Source organism: Seriola aureovittata, chromosome 14 (assembly GCF_021018895.1).
Source record: "Seriola aureovittata isolate HTS-2021-v1 ecotype China chromosome 14, ASM2101889v1, whole genome shotgun sequence".
Classification (NCBI taxonomy): domain Eukaryota; kingdom Metazoa; phylum Chordata; class Actinopteri; order Carangiformes; family Carangidae; genus Seriola; species Seriola aureovittata.
In genome coordinates this window covers 10,231,386-10,248,596 of record NC_079377.1, presented here as the reverse complement: position 1 = coordinate 10,248,596, position 17,211 = coordinate 10,231,386, and the positions used below count along the sequence as shown (strand labels likewise).

The 17,211-nt window shown below is 42.5% G+C and overlaps 1 protein-coding gene across 23 annotated transcripts in view; it reads left to right on the top strand.

Moving 5' to 3' along the window:
- LOC130181242 (neurexin-1a) overlaps positions 1–17,211 on the top strand; it is a 248,404-nt gene that overhangs the window by 145,052 nt on the left and 86,141 nt on the right. For 2 of the 23 annotated variants that reach the window (XM_056395228.1, XM_056395227.1), the window contains exon 1: positions 192–1,349. The exons of 19 other annotated variants lie outside the window; for them this stretch is intronic. In XM_056395228.1, the coding sequence (XP_056251203.1) occupies positions 1,103–1,349 (247 nt within the window). In that variant the 5' untranslated portion in view covers positions 192–1,102. Of the gene's footprint in view, positions 1–191; positions 1,350–17,211 lie in introns of those variants that run through there. 2 more of the 23 variants (XM_056395230.1, XM_056395229.1) reach the window with 1 other exon arrangement.

Genomic DNA, 17,211 nt, shown 5'->3' with positions numbered 1-17,211 from the left:
TCAGGCACCAGTGATTCGCTCTGTGAATGCTGCCCATTTGCATAGCCACTCTCCCTCCTGCTTCCTGGCTGGCTGTTGAGGCTCCCCCCTCCCTCTGTCCTCCTCCTCCTTCTCCTCCTCCTTTCTCTCTCTCTCTCTCTTTCTCTCTCTCTCTCTCCCTCTCTCTCTCCCTCTCCGTCTCTCTCTCCTCTTCCTCTTGCGCACATCTTCTGGAACGGTGCTGCCGATGCTGCCTGTGTGTGAGTGTGTGTTCCTGCCCAGGGCTCTGCTCTCTCAGGTACTGTCGTTGCTATCGCTTGGTCTCATTGAGAGCAGAGATCTCTAGATGGGGAACGGGTGCGCTACTTGGCACAACTTACAGGTGCAATTACGCCGTCTCCCGCGCGCTGCTGCAGCTGTCCGACACAATGCAAATGAGACTCGGATTTAACTATGGTCCCATTCCTCTGGACATCCTTTGAGACCGCTGGAGGAGGAAAAGGAGGGAAACTCAGAATGTCTGTCTTGGTTTTCTGAAGAAATTCACTTCGCACAGGTGCTATCAGTCTCCTCTGAAGTTGGCTTTCTTCTTCTCCTGGCAATTGTATTCTTTTTATTTTTTTCATTTTTATTTTTTTGGAATATTAACAGTTTTTGGTGGGAAGATGTTTCTAATTTTGTGAGGGCTTAACAGAAGGAGAAAGAGAGAAACACAGAGAACAAGGGAACTAGGGGAATTGGAGCAAGCTGGGATTTCTCCATTGCTGTTTGAGGTTGCCCTAATTTCTTGAGTGAATGTTTTTGATTGGTTTTGTATGATGATTTATGATACCTCTTTACCTCCCTGGGTGCTGCTACGGATTTCCTAACTCAGTGGAGAACAGCAAGAGGCTTTTTTCTCTCCCCCCCACCCCACCCCCTCACCCCACACACAACCGACATTTTGTGTGTTGTCCCTTTTGCTATTTTTCTTTCTTCTTTTTTTTTTTTTTCTTTCTCTGTGGATCTGTGCGAGTGTCTCTGGGCATAGTGAGATTTGGCAAGGTGAGGGAGGAGTATGGGGCTGTGAGGCTCACTGCAAGTTCCACCTTGATCTGAAGCCTCATCTGGCCACTCAGGGAAGATGTTCGAAGGCTGGAGGTCACACTTTGCTCCCCTGAGGCCCGTAGCAGAGCCCCTAAACCGGAGTTCAGCCTCACTCACCCACCTGGCCTTGTGGATCACTGCCCTGGCCCTGGGCTTTGTGGCAGGGTCGGAACCAGGCGCTGTGGAGAGTCTCCACCACATTCACCTCTCCCATGGAAACAAGCGTCACCATATTGTGCCTATTGCTATCCACAGATCACCTGCATCCCTAAGAGCGGGGCACAGTAAGTATTTCTTTGTCTCTCCATCAGTATCCACTCGGCATACAGAAACTTCTTGAGCAGTTTTTTTCATCATCGGTGTTAACTTTTAGCAATCTTCATTCAGTCCCCCCTCTGATTCAGTCTTGAAATACCGCTTGATATTGTTGACTTTTTCTGTATTTAAGAATGCCCTTCCCAAGACACACAAACACACACACACAGACACACAGAGCTCTGTAAGACACAGCGAGTCGAGCTTAGATCCATCCCCTTTTTTTCCTTCTCAGCAAAGTGCCCTCTGTCTCCGTGTCTGAGATTAGCCATATCCCTATCTCCAGATGCTCCACTGTGTCCAGATTAGACAGGATTAGAACGCTGTGGCGCTCCATGTTGCCCCTGGGTGTGTGAAAGAGACAAAGATGTGTTGCCTCGGGCTCCGCAGGGCGTCGAGCCGCTCCTGGCCCCTGCCCAGCGTGGAGTGTAGATGAGGCCTCTTTACCCTGTGTGGCAAGAAGGTTCATGACACAGGCATTAAGAGTGAGGACGGGGGGAAGGAAAGAGCGAGAGTCTCAACTGTGTAGGAATTATATAACCTTACCCCAAGTATTCACGGTAGACTGCAGCATTCTTGCCTCAATACAGTATGTGTGAATGATTTTAGACATACTGCAGTTTTTTTTTTTTTTTTTTTTCACTTTTTTCGGTGTTAATTTCACTTGAAGTTGGGAGTGACACAGATTATTAAGACTGAGGCTGTGTGACACTTAGAAGACCAAAATACTCCTTTTCTTTAGTCATCATACTATCCAGTTATTTTTGAGTGACGTAATCACCACTGGTTTAACACTGACGTAATGCTGAGGTACCCTTGGTTCCAGTGAGTAGATACCGCTTGACAATGTACAACAAATCTCTACTGTAATGTTCTAATATTAAAGTTTAGCGGCGAGTTTAGTGAGTGATACTGCGGTTACACAGCAGCAGTGGCATTTTCGAGGATGTTTTTATTGGACACAGGAGCAGCTCAGAGACGAGGCTGGGGCCCGGATCACTGGGCAGAGTCAGACCTGGAGGAACAAGGGAGTCAGTGCTCCTCAGTGATGATGAGGAAGATGGGACGTTTACAGGCCTACTGAGACAACAAGAGAGGCAATTAGGCCACTCTGCCATGACCTGTCTGGAGCGGACAACACTCGCCTCCTGCTCTCCCTGAGGCCCCAGAGGGCATGTGGTGCTTTCAGGCAGATTCCATGACTTAATATCGCAGTTATCAAGGCTGCTCCTCTGTGCTGTTTTTACCACAGAGAGAGAGAGAGGGAGAGAGAGGGAGAGAGATTGCAGGGGCCCAAAGAAAGAGCTTTCTCAGAAACGTGATTAAATTTTGGGTTGATCAGCGCACGGAGGGTGCATGAATGCAAAATGGGAGACATGCTGTTCAACATGGTACCTGGCTCCAGGACAAAGCCTGCTGCTGTAAACCCCCAGTGCTGTTGTCTTAGCTGTGCTGCATTTGGTTTGATTTTCATGGGGCTCGTTCCTTACATGGGGTGTCTGTTCTCTGCAGCAATTAAACATGTACAGCTCCATTTTTCCAGTCTAATTTGTGAATGTGAGAGCCAAAGCCCCTCAGGTTTGAGTCAGTATTTTTTCAACAGCATCCTTTTTTGCTTTATATTGGTCATTTCTATATGTTAAACAACAGAAACAAGCCTTATTTTATCTTCAATTCCTCTGGCTCCCGTTGTCTGTCTGCCCCCACCTCTCTCTCTCTCTCTCTCTCTCTCTCTCTCTCTCTCTCTCTCTCTCTCTCTCTCTCTCTCTCTCTCTCTCTCTCTCTCATAGCTTTTGGTGTCACCGTCAATGTTAAAATCTAATCCTATTTGCAATACTTATGTAACTGTACCTGCCTTTCACTATTATTGCTGCAGTGCATTTAATATTGTCTCAAGTGATTAGACCAAACAAAGCTAATAGAGTGCTGACAGTTAGTTCTATATGCAAATTGCCTCCATCTGTATTTCATAAAAATGCTTTTTTTTTTTTTTGACTTAGCATGTTGCTAAATTTAGTAACTGTCTGTCCTGACGCTCTGCTATCCATCCATGTTCTCCACCACGTGAGCACAAAATTCATGTCAGTGATAACATTGGAAAACACACGTTACTCTCTCCAAATATCAGCATCCTGAAGGAGAACACATCCCTTTGTTCCCTTTTGTGTTGAACTTATATATCTGTCATTGATTTATGTGGAAAGAAGAAGAAAATTACCATGGTCAGGATGTATGAAATTGAGTTGGAGTGTGATGCATTGTTTGTTTAGGGCTAGCAGTAATGAGGTTCAGACAGTATCAACTCGGAGTAGCAGACGTACCATTTATCATGAATAGACTCCCAGAGGTGATAGTCCTCTTTCCTGGATACGATACTCGATATGCTGGGTAACTAGGTTATCATATTTTCTTCCGTACCTGCTGTTCTTATTCATTGAGGGCTGGGTAGATGAGATGGTGCGATCAATAGGCAAAGTGTTTTGGAGTTTAAACAACGAATCTTTTCAGTGGTGAATGGGAAAGTGGACTTTCTCATGACCCCCCCACCCCACACACACACACACACACAAGACTGCCAACCCCCCCCCCCCCCCCCCCCCCCCCCCCCCAAACACCTGCTCCAATCAGCTACTGCATAGATGGCTTCTGTATTTCCAAAACTCTGTGGTTTGATCAAAGTTGGCGAAGCAATTTAAGTGATTATAATCCATTTTAAAGCTCTGCACCTTCAGAGCTAATGGTTGAATGGATTAGAGACAGTGCTCGTCTGTGCTGACGCTGCTGCAGAGAGCAGATGAGAGGAGAAAGACAGAGGGAAGAAATAAAAAGAAGACAGAGAAGGAAAGAAGGAGAGATAGGAGGGAGACAGTGGATGGTCTCTGATGTTGCCTTGCTGCCGGTGTGTTGTGGGCTTGTATAATATAATTACTCCCATGTCTCTGAGCTGATGTCATTCTGCGATAGTGTGAGGATGACAGTATCTCTGCTTCTGTGAGGCGGCAGTGATGATAGCTGCCCTGATAAGGATCTGAGTACATGTTCCTCTGCTCTAGAGGGAGCACAGGCAGTTATTGACCCACGAATGAGAGAGTCATTCCGTTCTCCTCCTCCTCTGATGTGCGGGAACACAAACACCCTCTTTTTTTTCTTTATTTGTGTGTGCTTTAGGTCTTTAACCTACTTGCATCTCATGATACTCTCGCTCGCTCTCATCTTCTCCTCTTCCTTCCTTCCTTCCTTCCTCTCTTCCTCTCTGCACTTCATTTCTTCCCGACCACTCTGCCTAACCCACCCCCCATCTCCCTCGTTTGGTCTACAGAGACCATCCAAGCAGACAGAGTGGGCAGGCTTCTGCGCCTGCAGTGGTCTGTGTGGTTTCGGTGGTGACCAGGCTATGGTTGGCATGAAGGGAAATGAGACCTGACTGTGCGTGCGGTGGGCAGCGAGGGGGTCAGCTGAGTAATGTGTCCGGTTTCGGATTAGAGACTTGGGAGATGGAGAGGGAGAAGAAGGGCCCCCCTCCTTTGACTCAAGGGGATGTCTGCACCCCTCACATGCATAGGTCCTGGACAAGTTTGAGTCGGGGAGCTCTTTACCCATAAGGCACTGAGTGAATCATCATCAAAAGCATCTTCTTTCCTCCTATCTCCCTCTTTCTTGTTCATACATTCTGTCTGTCTGTTTACACCTCTGGCTTTCTTTTTTTTTTTTTTTGAAAGGTAATACAAGAAAAAAATACTTCAAATGACAACTTGTCTAGTCGATTTTCATTGCCAGTGTTACATCCGTGTGTGACAACTAACAAGTGTGATAGAGAAAAAATATCAAGGTTGTTCACAGAAATTGGAAAAACAACTATCACACAGTAAATTTAACTATTTGCAAGGGTGCAATGGAAGGAATTTGCTTTAACGGCAGGATACACTGAGGATCGAGAAATGAAGAAGAAAAAGCAAAAAGCGATTGCGTAATCATACTCAAATTAGGCCAGAGGAATTTAGACATGCCAAAGATGATAAATTCATGTGTAATAATATGGCAATGAGAGGAATAAGACAGAGATTATGTAAAGGAATACATTATAAATATAGGGTGGGTTGTTTCCATGTTAACTGTTAGAATGTTTGAGTTTTTGCAGGCCAACATTAACTGTAACTGTCCAGTCTGATTGAGGAAGGGGGCAAAAAAATAAACTGAAATAGATATATTGGAGATCAAGAATGCAAAAGCTCTCATTTTTAAAAAATCTAATCTGAACTGAGTTCAGTCACCCTGGAGAAGCCTCATTCTCTGTCATCACAATGAGGTAGCAGCTATCTCTATCTATATATATATATATATATATATATACATACATATATACACACACACACACTCACATGCACATTCAAATGCACACAAGTTCACTGCACACACAAAGAGCAACACTCTTCCCAAATCGTCTTTCATCTCTTTGATCACTCTGAATCATTGTCACGACTGAAGAGTGTGAACATAGATAGTTGGAGCAAAATGCAAATTTGCACATGAGGAAAAAGTTGAATTTATACAGCGTGACGTATCATTGGCTGTTATTTGAAATGGGTCATAAAGGAAGATGTGCGCTTGGAAGGTATGAAAATATAATTGCCCCACGTGCGCGGTAGTTCCAATTGTACAGTTATAACTCCCTCAGTGACGGCCTAATTGGTTCTCGGAAAGGTCAAAGGACAGACAACAGAAGATGGAAGGTGAGATCGTTCTGCCTGTACAGCGTGATAACCCCCACCCACAGGGGAGGCCAGCGAGGATGGGTTTCCGTGGCAGCGAGTCTGCAGAGGATGAAAATGTATGATTGCCATTGATCATCTGATCGATCACGAGCCTTTACTTAAATTTCACATGGCTGTTTTAGGAGCAGGAACAAAAAAAAAAAAAAAAAAAATCATCCTCCAGCTTTTCTGTGTGGGCGGTTTGATTGACAGCATTATAATTATTCTTAGCTTACAAATCATTGCCTAACAGCTTTAATATCATGTATGTTTCCTTAATGATAGTCTCAAAGTGTCACAATAGGAGTCCTCGATAAGAAACAAACATGTCATAACTTCTTTTCTTTCTTTTTTTTTTTTTTTTTTTGCTATTCACAATTGCTCACCTGCAGCAGAGTGGCAACAGAAAGAAAGCTGCCCCCTAATCCACTCTAATAGGATTGTGTGGGAATTCACCTTCCTCATTGCTCCTTCCATCTCTTAGAGCCTCAGGCCTGCTGGCAAGGGCTGATAAAAACACGCCTGCCTAACACCTAAGTACAAGCTAATATTAGCATATATTTTGCAACATAGTGTAGAAATACAATGCATACCCACGCACATTTCTTTTTTTTTTTTTCTTTTTTTTCCCCACCTCTGTTATATATTTATTTTTTGGTAGATCCGTGGCATCGGTGTGAGATAGAGGACAGCTCTCTCTCATAGTGCTCCTACACCGCCTGTTGATAAGAGCTGTACATAAACCGCAAGAGGCCGAAGTTGTGCTGCACAACAAACACTCCCTCTCATACACCTCGGCACATGCAGTGTTTATTTCTGGTGATCCTTTTTTTTTTTTTTTTTTTTTTACTCTTGATCTTCTCCAGATTCATTTTATTGTATCATTTCCATAAGATATTCAACTAATTAAATAATATCTCGCCACTTAGTAGAGGCTTACTTACAAAGTGAGGCTACTCAGCAATAGGCAAAGCAGATGTTTAATCCAGCAATTAAGGCCGAGGCGCGCTCGCTGTCTCCTGGGTAGGGCTTACAAAAGGAGTAAACAGTAAAAATAAAGCAGTGTCACGGAGGGACACGATGAAAATTAGCACATTAGCATCAAGAATAAGCTTGTTTTGTGGTATAAACTGTTAAATGAATCCACACGTTCTCTAGTATTTGTGAGTTTATGTTGCACATCAGGATTTAGGAAGACCACGAATACAGCACAGTGCATTGTATGTAACCAAACTGCGTGTGTTTAAACATGGTCTGCCAGTTTTGTGTGGAGCCAGTTTTTGTGTTGTTTATGCTCCACTTTCCATGCTACCTTCTGCACATGTGCGTCGCCTCCAGCCAAACGGCGATTTGTTAAAGGAGGACAGTGGAGAGGGTTTTACCTGATACTTTCCCTTTAATTAAGAGGTAGAGATGTGGATGTATTAAATCATTTCAAGAAAAAAGCCCTCCTCCAGCACAACCATTTTGTAATTACGCCGGTCTAGCGTAGACTGCTATATCATTTGCTTTTAAGAATAGGGCTAATGAAAGGGTGTGCTCAGTAAAGCACAGTGGCTCTGCCTGATCCTAAAGCAGCCTCTTTGTGAGAGCAGTATTTGTGCTGATGCAGGTTGGGCTGCATATGCTGATGGGCAGCCAGAGTTGTTTCTAGTCTCAGATCAGAGCTCTGGCCCTGGACTCTGTTTTCTGCCTCACTTCCACTGTGTAATTATCCCCCACACTTGTCTTTTTCAGTAATTAGAGCTGTAGTCATACTACACATCTGTTGGCTGCCTAATAGAGAAAACAACAGCTTCTAGAGACCATTTGGAGGCTGCGATGGTTGGTACATGCTAGCACACAGACCCACCGCAACTAAATAATGCACTGATGTCTGATGGCATGTAATCAGTCGAACGGGCTTTTAAGTGGGAATGAAAAAGCCGCGGATCAACCGATGCTTCGTTTTCTTTAAGTCTAACTCTTGATATGTGTTTTGTTGGCGCGCAAATTAGACGCTGGATGCAGAAAAATCTAATCAACAAATTGCTGGCAAACAAAATGGCTGACCTGAACCGAGAGAAAGGGAGCATTGTATCTGAGGAGCAAATGAGGCAAGTGATGATGAGAGAGTAAATTAGAAGCTGTCGATACTGTGAGACACCTCTATCAGAGCCAAGGCTGCTGGCTGGGGAGGCAGATATGCAGCTGGTCGGGGTAACAAAGGGCCCGTTTGGTGTATTGCTCCATTAAGACACTGGGTCTTGTCAGCTCTGCCTGGATGGGCCATTCTGCTCCACAAGGCAGGGGCTCATGTATCACTTAGGGCTTAGGGGAAGTGAGCATGGCCGACGAGGGGGCAGAAGGGTGTGAGTGGCACTGGTCGACTGAGCATTCATGGCATAATGTTACCAGCCCAGGGGGCAGAACTTTACCTCAACCATGAATTGATGGTCCCCTGCCATGAAGAGCGAGGGTGGTTGGTATGGCTCCCCCGGGGCCCTGTCATGATGAGGTGAAGGCTTATCTCTTCAGAGCAGTGTGAGGATAAAATATGGTGAAGTACTGCAACAGTATGATGCAGGGGCAGATTTTCTTGATTCTCAACTTCTGTCGAAACCAGGTAGCAGCTGCAGATATTCTCAGTTTATGGCGGCTTGAGCTAGATTTAGAGTCTATCTAACCACAATACTAACACGCTATATGTCTGGTGAATCACTGTCATCGTTCCCTCTGTCCTAACCTGCCTCCACTGTATACAATAGGGCCAAAATCCAGATGAAGCTTCAATTCAATGGGTGTCTTCCAAAGTAACCGTTTTTTTTTAGTACAACATTCCCTTTTCATTTGCGCTTTTCTTTTATTTTTTTTTTTACTTACTGAGCTGCTGCAAAGAGATTTGTTTGGAGGTGTTACACCAAATGCTGTCACCCATCAGATTCTGTACGCTGTCAAAGACTGTCAGCTATATTTGCCAGGTGTTTTAATCACACTGTTTCACGTACTGTATTTTGAGACATGTTGTATTTAGGTGGGATTGTTGTCATAAAATAATGACAAAGCTAAAAGACAGGAGCCAAATGTGTTGATCATACACTGCCAGGTGAGGTGTCAGCGCTCTACAGAAAGATCAGTACACTACAGCTATCAGAATCTCTTAATCTAATAATGTTATTGCGGCACAATCTTTGATTAACTGCTACCAAGGTTAGTGGCTGCGGAGGCACAATTTTTTGGTAACGCCAATTAAAATAAAGTGTGTGATAAAGATTTAGCGTCTATCTAACCACAATACTAACACGCTATATGTCTGGTGAATCACTGTCATCGTTCCCTCTGTCCTAACATTTGGCTGATTCAGACTGCTGATGTCTCATATTAGCTTATTATTGATTACTGGTATAATACATGTGTATTGTGTTGACAAAGACTTTGAATATACAGTATAAGTGATAAAATTAGTCTTTGCAGCACAAAAAACATTTTCTAATCAACCCCCTTTCTCTATCACAAATCTAGATATCTCTCTGTTTCCCTCCCTCCCGTCCTCTCTTCTTTCCCTCCTTCACCTTTGATGTGGTCATTTTGTACTGTACTCGCCTTGAGGTCTGACTTAAGTGCTCCCATGTTTTTTCTCTTTTTCTCTCTCTCTCTCTCTCTCTCTCTCTGTGTTTATTAGGTTTTGTTGCTCCTATGATTTTGGAGCCGGCATCTTATACCCTCTAATAGGGATGACCAATCATGGGGGCAAGCAGCAATGCCCCACTTTTAGTCTCCACTTAATTTAATTACATCAAATTAGCAAAGCAGAGAGAAAGAGAGAGTGAGAGAGGGACAGAGAGAGAGAGAAAGAGAGGGGATTAATCCATTGCAGCTTATGAAGGCAGGTTGGACACTGTCAGCTGTCCTATGTGGAAATGCTGCTTTGGGATTGTCTTCATTAGAAAGAGCTTAAGGCTCATAGGTCACTGGATATTGTTAAAACAATACTGGGGAAATGGGCTAATTAGAATATTTGCCTCGTCAAGCCTAAAGACGAAGGGCGACTGCCTGCGGATTTGTCCTTTTTTCGTATGTAGCTGTGTTTTTTCTCTCACCTTAGTGCATCTAATGATTTGTCAAAACAATTTCAAGTGTCAAAAATGTTGTTTAATTACATTGACTATTATCAATAAAGCAAAAATGCTCGGCCTATAAGCATTCAAATAAAGCACGCTATGTTAGCTTAGGTGTTCATGATATCTCAATCTCAAACAGTAGATATAATTGAATACCCTATCGGCTGGTGGAAGATTAAGTCTCTGGTCAATGAAGTGTAAAAGTTTATATTGACTGCGCTGTATATATGCCAATATGCCCAGACTTATTAAGCCAACACAAAGTAAGCAGGCCGTCTGCACTCCGGGTTGATTTAGCACCTCTGTCCACTTGCTTTTTGCTGACTGCAAAGAGAATAGCTCAGCTCCGGCCTTCTGATAAAGACCGAAAGAAGGATTTATCACTTAAAAGAAGAGAGAAAGAAAGGTGGAAGGAAGCAAAGCGGAATGTGGCAGAGTCTGCAGTATACAGTATTTTATGTTATGGGTGCAGCAGTTATAGACTGGCTGGTGGAATTGCTCAGTTTCCCCTCCATTCTTGCACAATGAATGTATTGGTTCTGCCCACTAGCCAGATCGAAATGATGTATAAAATGGATGAGATGCTCGCACAAAACTGGAATACTATGTCTCTTGTTTTGAGCTTGCTGAGGGAATCCTACCCTCCCGAACGTATAATGTTAAACGGTCACGGTGAAAGTTTTTTTTTTTTTTTTTTTTGCTGTCACTTCTGTCATATGTTGTGCAGGATTGTTCCAGCTCCAACCTGCATTGAAACCTTTTCTCATGCCTGCTGGTTCTGTTTTAACGGCCTATCCCATTATAAGAGAGGCAGTTGTTTGTGCTGAGGATTAAGACGAGTCAACAATCCATAGTCTTTTTAGTCTCCCGAAGGGCTGCTCACGCCGCTGAGGATAGAGAATGGCTTTTTCCACCAGCAAAGCTTGAGAGCGAGGTTTAAATTGTTAAAAGGACCTCGCCATACTGCAATAGAACAATGAACAAATATAGAAATAGAGATTGGGTGGGGTTTGGCTGTATCCACCATAACACGGTGTCTAGTTTTTATTTCTTCATTTGTACCCACAGGACTGACGACCAGAAACTGTGCTCTAACTGCCCACTCCAAACAACTGGAAGTACAATTGGTCTCAACTCATATTTTCAGAGCCGTTGTTGTTCACTGCACTTAATTATCCTAACACAAAAAGGCTGCCAGTCAAAGGTGACAGGCAATTAATCACCTCACATGTCAAAGCATTTTGCCACATCAGCTGCAAAAGAGACACTTGACAGGAGGGTCTTTTTTTTTTCCCCTGTAGGGATCTGTTCTTAAGGCAAGACACTACAGGTGATTTTTTGCATTACATGTTTTCAGAAATGTTATGTTTGAATATGCAAATGAAGCATTATCTATTCAGATTTAGACCAATTTGCATAAATTCCCAGAGCAGAAATCTGAGCATTGGATGTAGCCAGATTCAAAGTACTTGTTTCATTTTGTTGACATATTGGAGTCAAAGGTTTTTACAGAGGGGGATTTGGATGTCTCTTTTTTATCACTCCATAAATCAGAAAATACTGTAATAAAAAGTCCATTTTCATCATGCTTTTAGGAACAAAATGTTCTATAAATCAGGTTATGAATGATAGATGAACAAACCCCTTTGTAAAAACCTTCAGAATATACATATGAATATATCTGTCTAGTTTATGTAACAAAAAATACACCCAAATGAGTATTTTGGACGTTTTCTTTCCACTTGTCTGAAAGAATAGATGGTATGGAAGTTAATCACGCAAAAGTATAAAAATTGACCAGTGCATGAAAAAAGTTTCTCTCTGCTGTGTCTCGCCTTAAAATTTTCATGAAACATCATAATTGCTCTAATCATGAAATTTGTACATAACACATTTTAGAATTATTATTTTGACGCGTTTTTTTTTGTCTTTTTAAAGGTGTTTTGACTAATTTTTTATTACAAGCAACTAGCTACCAACAACTAGCCAAGACACAAGCCATACACTCAAAATACACCAATTAATTATAAGAGTAAGTACATTTTTAGAAAACTACTGTACTGTAAACCCACCACGAAAACACTAGAAGTCAAACCATGACAAAAACTAAAAAAGATATTTTAGTGTTGCTCACAAAGGTTAAACAAAAACTATAACAACCCTACATAACTAGACTGTGAGCTAAGTTAACATGAGTTACAAATTTCACATCAAACTACATCTAACATTACTGCCTTTGAGCACAAATATTGTGCTTGATTCACTAAGAAATAATAATGCATTTAAATAATTTAAATAATTTCCACCTCTTTTACCCAGAAGTCTTACATTTGCTATTTGAAATAACTCGGGGGTCCATTTCTGCAAGTCAGTGAACACAGCAGAATAAAAGAAAGAAATAAATAATAATAAAATAAAAAAAACCTATGGCATGCAATGTGGGACTTTTGTCATGACTATAAGTTCAGAGTGCAAATGTGGTGGTGTTGGCAACGGGGAAAATACATTTTCAGTAGATGTGGTTTTCATCACCAGTCAAAGCAGCGCAGTCTGACAGCTGTGATGTACAGCAGAGAGCACTACAAAAGAGATCTACCACAAAAAAAAAAGAGGGAACTTGTGTACTTGTGGAAAAGGTGCCAAATTGCCACGAGTGAATATATAGCACTTTAAATTTAATCTGCTCGGACGGAGATAACATATTAAACTACTGTGGTGCTCCGGTGCTGAGAGCTTCCTTGCCACATGAAAGAAGCGGTTCAGTGGCATTAGACAGGAGCTGCCTGGCTATAGGAAAGGTGTATCCACCAGCCTGTTCCTCATCTGTAGCACAGCCACATGTGGATATACTTGGAGTGAAAAAAATTAAGCTATTTTTTTCCTGCTTGAGGGAATTACATCAAAGTCAAATTGGCCTACATATCCACAAAAGGACTTAGGTAAGCCTATGAGTGGGATCGGTACATGCACACATGACTTGATTAAGTAGCACAGGACATGACTGCAGTGCTCTACGCACCACCTTTTGATGTGGACTCAGTAGGTGAACAGGACAAGCAAAGATCCAAGGTGATGCTTCATACCGTAGCCCCCTGTCCTTGTGTTGTGGAGCCGTAAAGTTCACAGCGTGTCGCCAGAACGCCACGCAGGCACAGACGAGACAAACCCTGACAGAAATGTCACCCTCGCGAACACAAAGCCCCACCGTACACCGACGGGGAAGTGCAGTCCTCCCGGGAAAACATCTTTTGCTGTACAGGAAGGAGATGCTTTACATTTACAGCGGCAACGACAGAGAGCAACTAAATTGTATGAAAGAAGTGGTCACAGTCACTAATATAGCCAGGGGCAGAACAAATCAGTACGGACATGTAAACTCAACAGAAAGTTACATAAAAAAAGCTTGTCACGTAATGAAATGGCCGCAATGTTAACTTGATTAAACTGCATCATGTCATATAATACTGACGTTTTTCTGTCCAGAAAGGACTGAGAAAGATTCATATAAATTCCATTTTCATTACAGAAGTAGAACAAAACAATGCTATATATGTAACAATATATAACTGTATTGACAGCACTGAAAGTGTTGAACAACTTTCTAATGCAGGAGAACTTTTTGTCCTTGGTTGTGACGTGCACAGCTGCTTGAATGGTGTGACTCATGGTTCTACATTCATTAAAAATAACAGGAAGTGACTGGGAAACAAAGCCATAGATTCTCTTTTACACCCTGCGAGATCTGTCGGAAACAAATAACGCACACGCAGGTAAAATATAATCACGTAATGTACTTGAGATCAAACCTGAAAGCTGAAATCGCTGTGTCCTGCGATTCTTTTGCCAGTTGAAATTACTACGAGACTGGCTAACAGGAAAAATACTGTTTGAGACATGTAATCCACTTACATTTAAATGATCCAATCCGTCTTCTACTGTTGCTGGTGCATGTCACAAAAAATTTGAATAATTGTGATACTGGTAAAAAAAAAAAAAAAAAAAAAAAACCTAGAGAGGAATGATACTGTGGAAAAACAAGAATCCGTAGAGTATATACTGTAGATAGATGTCAGTGTATTGGCATCATTATTTTGGATCATGGGGTGTGATGTACCATTTAATCATACACTGAGTCTGTGTGAACGGTGCCCCTACTCGACCAGCTCCGTAATTCACAGCTTTGTAATCGCTGCCAAGTTAGAACATGCAGCTGAAAAGACATTTAATTAGCTATGAGTTTGAATGCTTTGGCTCATAACCGAATATTCTATTTACCACCTCATCTCCTCGGCTACCAGACCATTTAATTGTCCCAAAAGGTAAAATATAGTGAGAGGTAAAAGGTAGATCAGGGGGAAGAAAAAAAAAAAAAATTGATCACGTTGACTCACAATTTTCCCTCATGGCACTAAATCTTCAGGAGCATTGATCGGAGATAGCTCCTTTAACAGATACCGATAGTGTTTGATTGGATAATAGTGTCCTCATAAATCGTGGTAATGATTTCTCTGGAAACTGAAATGGTAATCCAATAGACATCATTAAGCTTCTTTTAATTGTACTCCTCCCAGGGGGGGGAGGGCAGACCAAAGATAAAAACCAAATGATGTTATCCTTAATATAGTTTTGTCCTTTTTAATAGGTTGGGGATGTATAACACGTAGCAAGTTGTGTAAATGTTCATCTAGTTATTTCTGTCAGAGTTTAAGTGTTTCACAGATCACTCACTGAGCTCATTTCCATTGTAAAGATATACGTATGAGTTAAAAGTAAACCTTGAAAGCTGTTTGTGTCTATAAGATATGTGGATATAGACGGGATGCGACTGAGAAAAGAAGTTATCCTACTTTGAAATTCCATTCATGAGATTCACGGAAATGATCAAAAATTAATTTCAAAAAAGCCACACTATATGCCACATCTTGGGTAATCTATTTTTGCACACCAGTCATTACGGGAATCCTTGGCAGCAAATAGAGAGCAACGCAATTGCTAGGTGCTGACAGAAAGCAGATCCATAATGTCATCTCTCCTTTTCATATTTCCATCACAACTATGTAATTATGATTGGATTTCTCCCCAGTTTCTCGGCAGAGGTGGTAATATGAGGCTCGTTATGATGGCCGTGTTGGAGGTCGGAGGAAAGACAGTCTGCGGGCCTGACCTTAGCTGAGCCGTATAGTCAAACACGTTGCCTGCTCTGTACATCCTAACCACCTCGCAGCTGCTACACTGAGGCGCGCAGCCAGGGCTACTTTCCTTTTGCTCACACCTGTACGCCTCCTCGTGTGACGCTACACATTCTTGTTAACACTCAGCGCATATAGGCCAGTTTGCTATATCGCCCCTGCTTCACTGCAGCAGAAATGGATTGAGACATTCAGAAGCCAGTGTCAAGAGGGCTCTAATGCACACACACACACACACACGGGCCACGTTTGCGATCCCACAGTCTACTATCCCACACACCTATTTGGCCAAATGCACGGGTAACTCTTGGGATGGTGCTACATTTTTAATGAAAGCAGAGCGTTTGATCTGCCAATGTTTATCTTCTTTGATGTTAACTGACACAGCAGCCAGCTCTCAATGTAGTCCAACACGAGGGCAGATTAATTCATTATCCTTTTACAGGGGAAGGCTTGTGGTTGAGGAGTTCATCCTGCAGGTCTGATCGTCTATAATAGCCTTGAGTAAGACCTAGCAGTACTTGCCTCGAAACACAGCGCCTCTCGGTTTCCGCACCATGACGTCTCCAGGGAAATGCATATGAATGCAGGAGATATAAATGCATGTGGGAGTACGAGAGGCAAGGAAATCTTAATTACTTTCTGTTTCTCAGGGTTGTATTGTGTAGTGCTACACCTCTAAGCACTTTGTGTCTCCAACCCCCCTCACTGTACCTAGATACAGTCCTTTCATTTGTTTTTTTTTTGTTTTGTTTTTTTTATTAGACAGTGGGTGAATGGGGAATAAACTGAAACTCTTGTCAAATTAAAGAGACAACAAACAGGCAAGTATTTCCAGGACACTACTGTATCTAATGACTACAACAGATCCATATCAGACTCAGTGTCCCAGGAGAGCGCAGAAATAACAAATATGGAACCAGTGCATAATTACTCCCACCACTGGAGTTACACTGGCACGTGTCTGCTGATTTCATGCCACTGCACAACTGTGTAGGTGTGCATTAGCCATGTTTCTCCATGTATCTTAATCCTCAACAGCCCCTCAAGGAGTTTTTCCACCACTCTCGCAATCTCATATGGATTTTAGGCTGCTTCTCCACATATCGCCACCCTTATTATATGCGCTCCCTGAATCTGTTTTGGCACCATTTATATAATCTGCATGTCAGATAGTAGCTGTTGACCCTTGGTGCCTTGACGTGAGGGGTCTTGCTGTTTATCCATTTAGCTTAAGGGTGACACTAGCCAGATCTGCTCACCAGTCCACTGAAATGAGCAATCTCTCTTTGATTTTTTTTTTTTTTTTTTGGAGGTCACCAACAGTAAATAAGCTGTCACTGGGATAAAGTGGGTGTCAAAATGTATGAATAGACAGAGGGGGAAATGGACGCTTAAGGGCCCAGTGAGTTCCAACACTGACATGGTTTAAAAGAGCTTAATTATAATAAGCTGGAGCATGGAGCAAGTGTTTGGTGGCCCGGGGTGGGGGGGGGGGGGAACTCGGAGACAGTGACAACAGTCCAGCGTGAGCTACACGAATTGGAGATTGCTCTGTGAAGGGGCCAACATCAGATATGCATTAGAGGAACAAGAAGGCTTTCCAGCAGTAGCCGCCAGACTTCATGAAAAAGAAATGACGCCTGCCTCGCAAATATATTACACATAATGTCTTTTCCTTTGTGGAAGTCATCAAGCTTCATAAGGCTTTATCCATTAGGAGAACAAGAAATGCTTACAGTGTTATTTCATCATGTTTTACAAATGCAAGTTATGCTTTATGAAAACAAT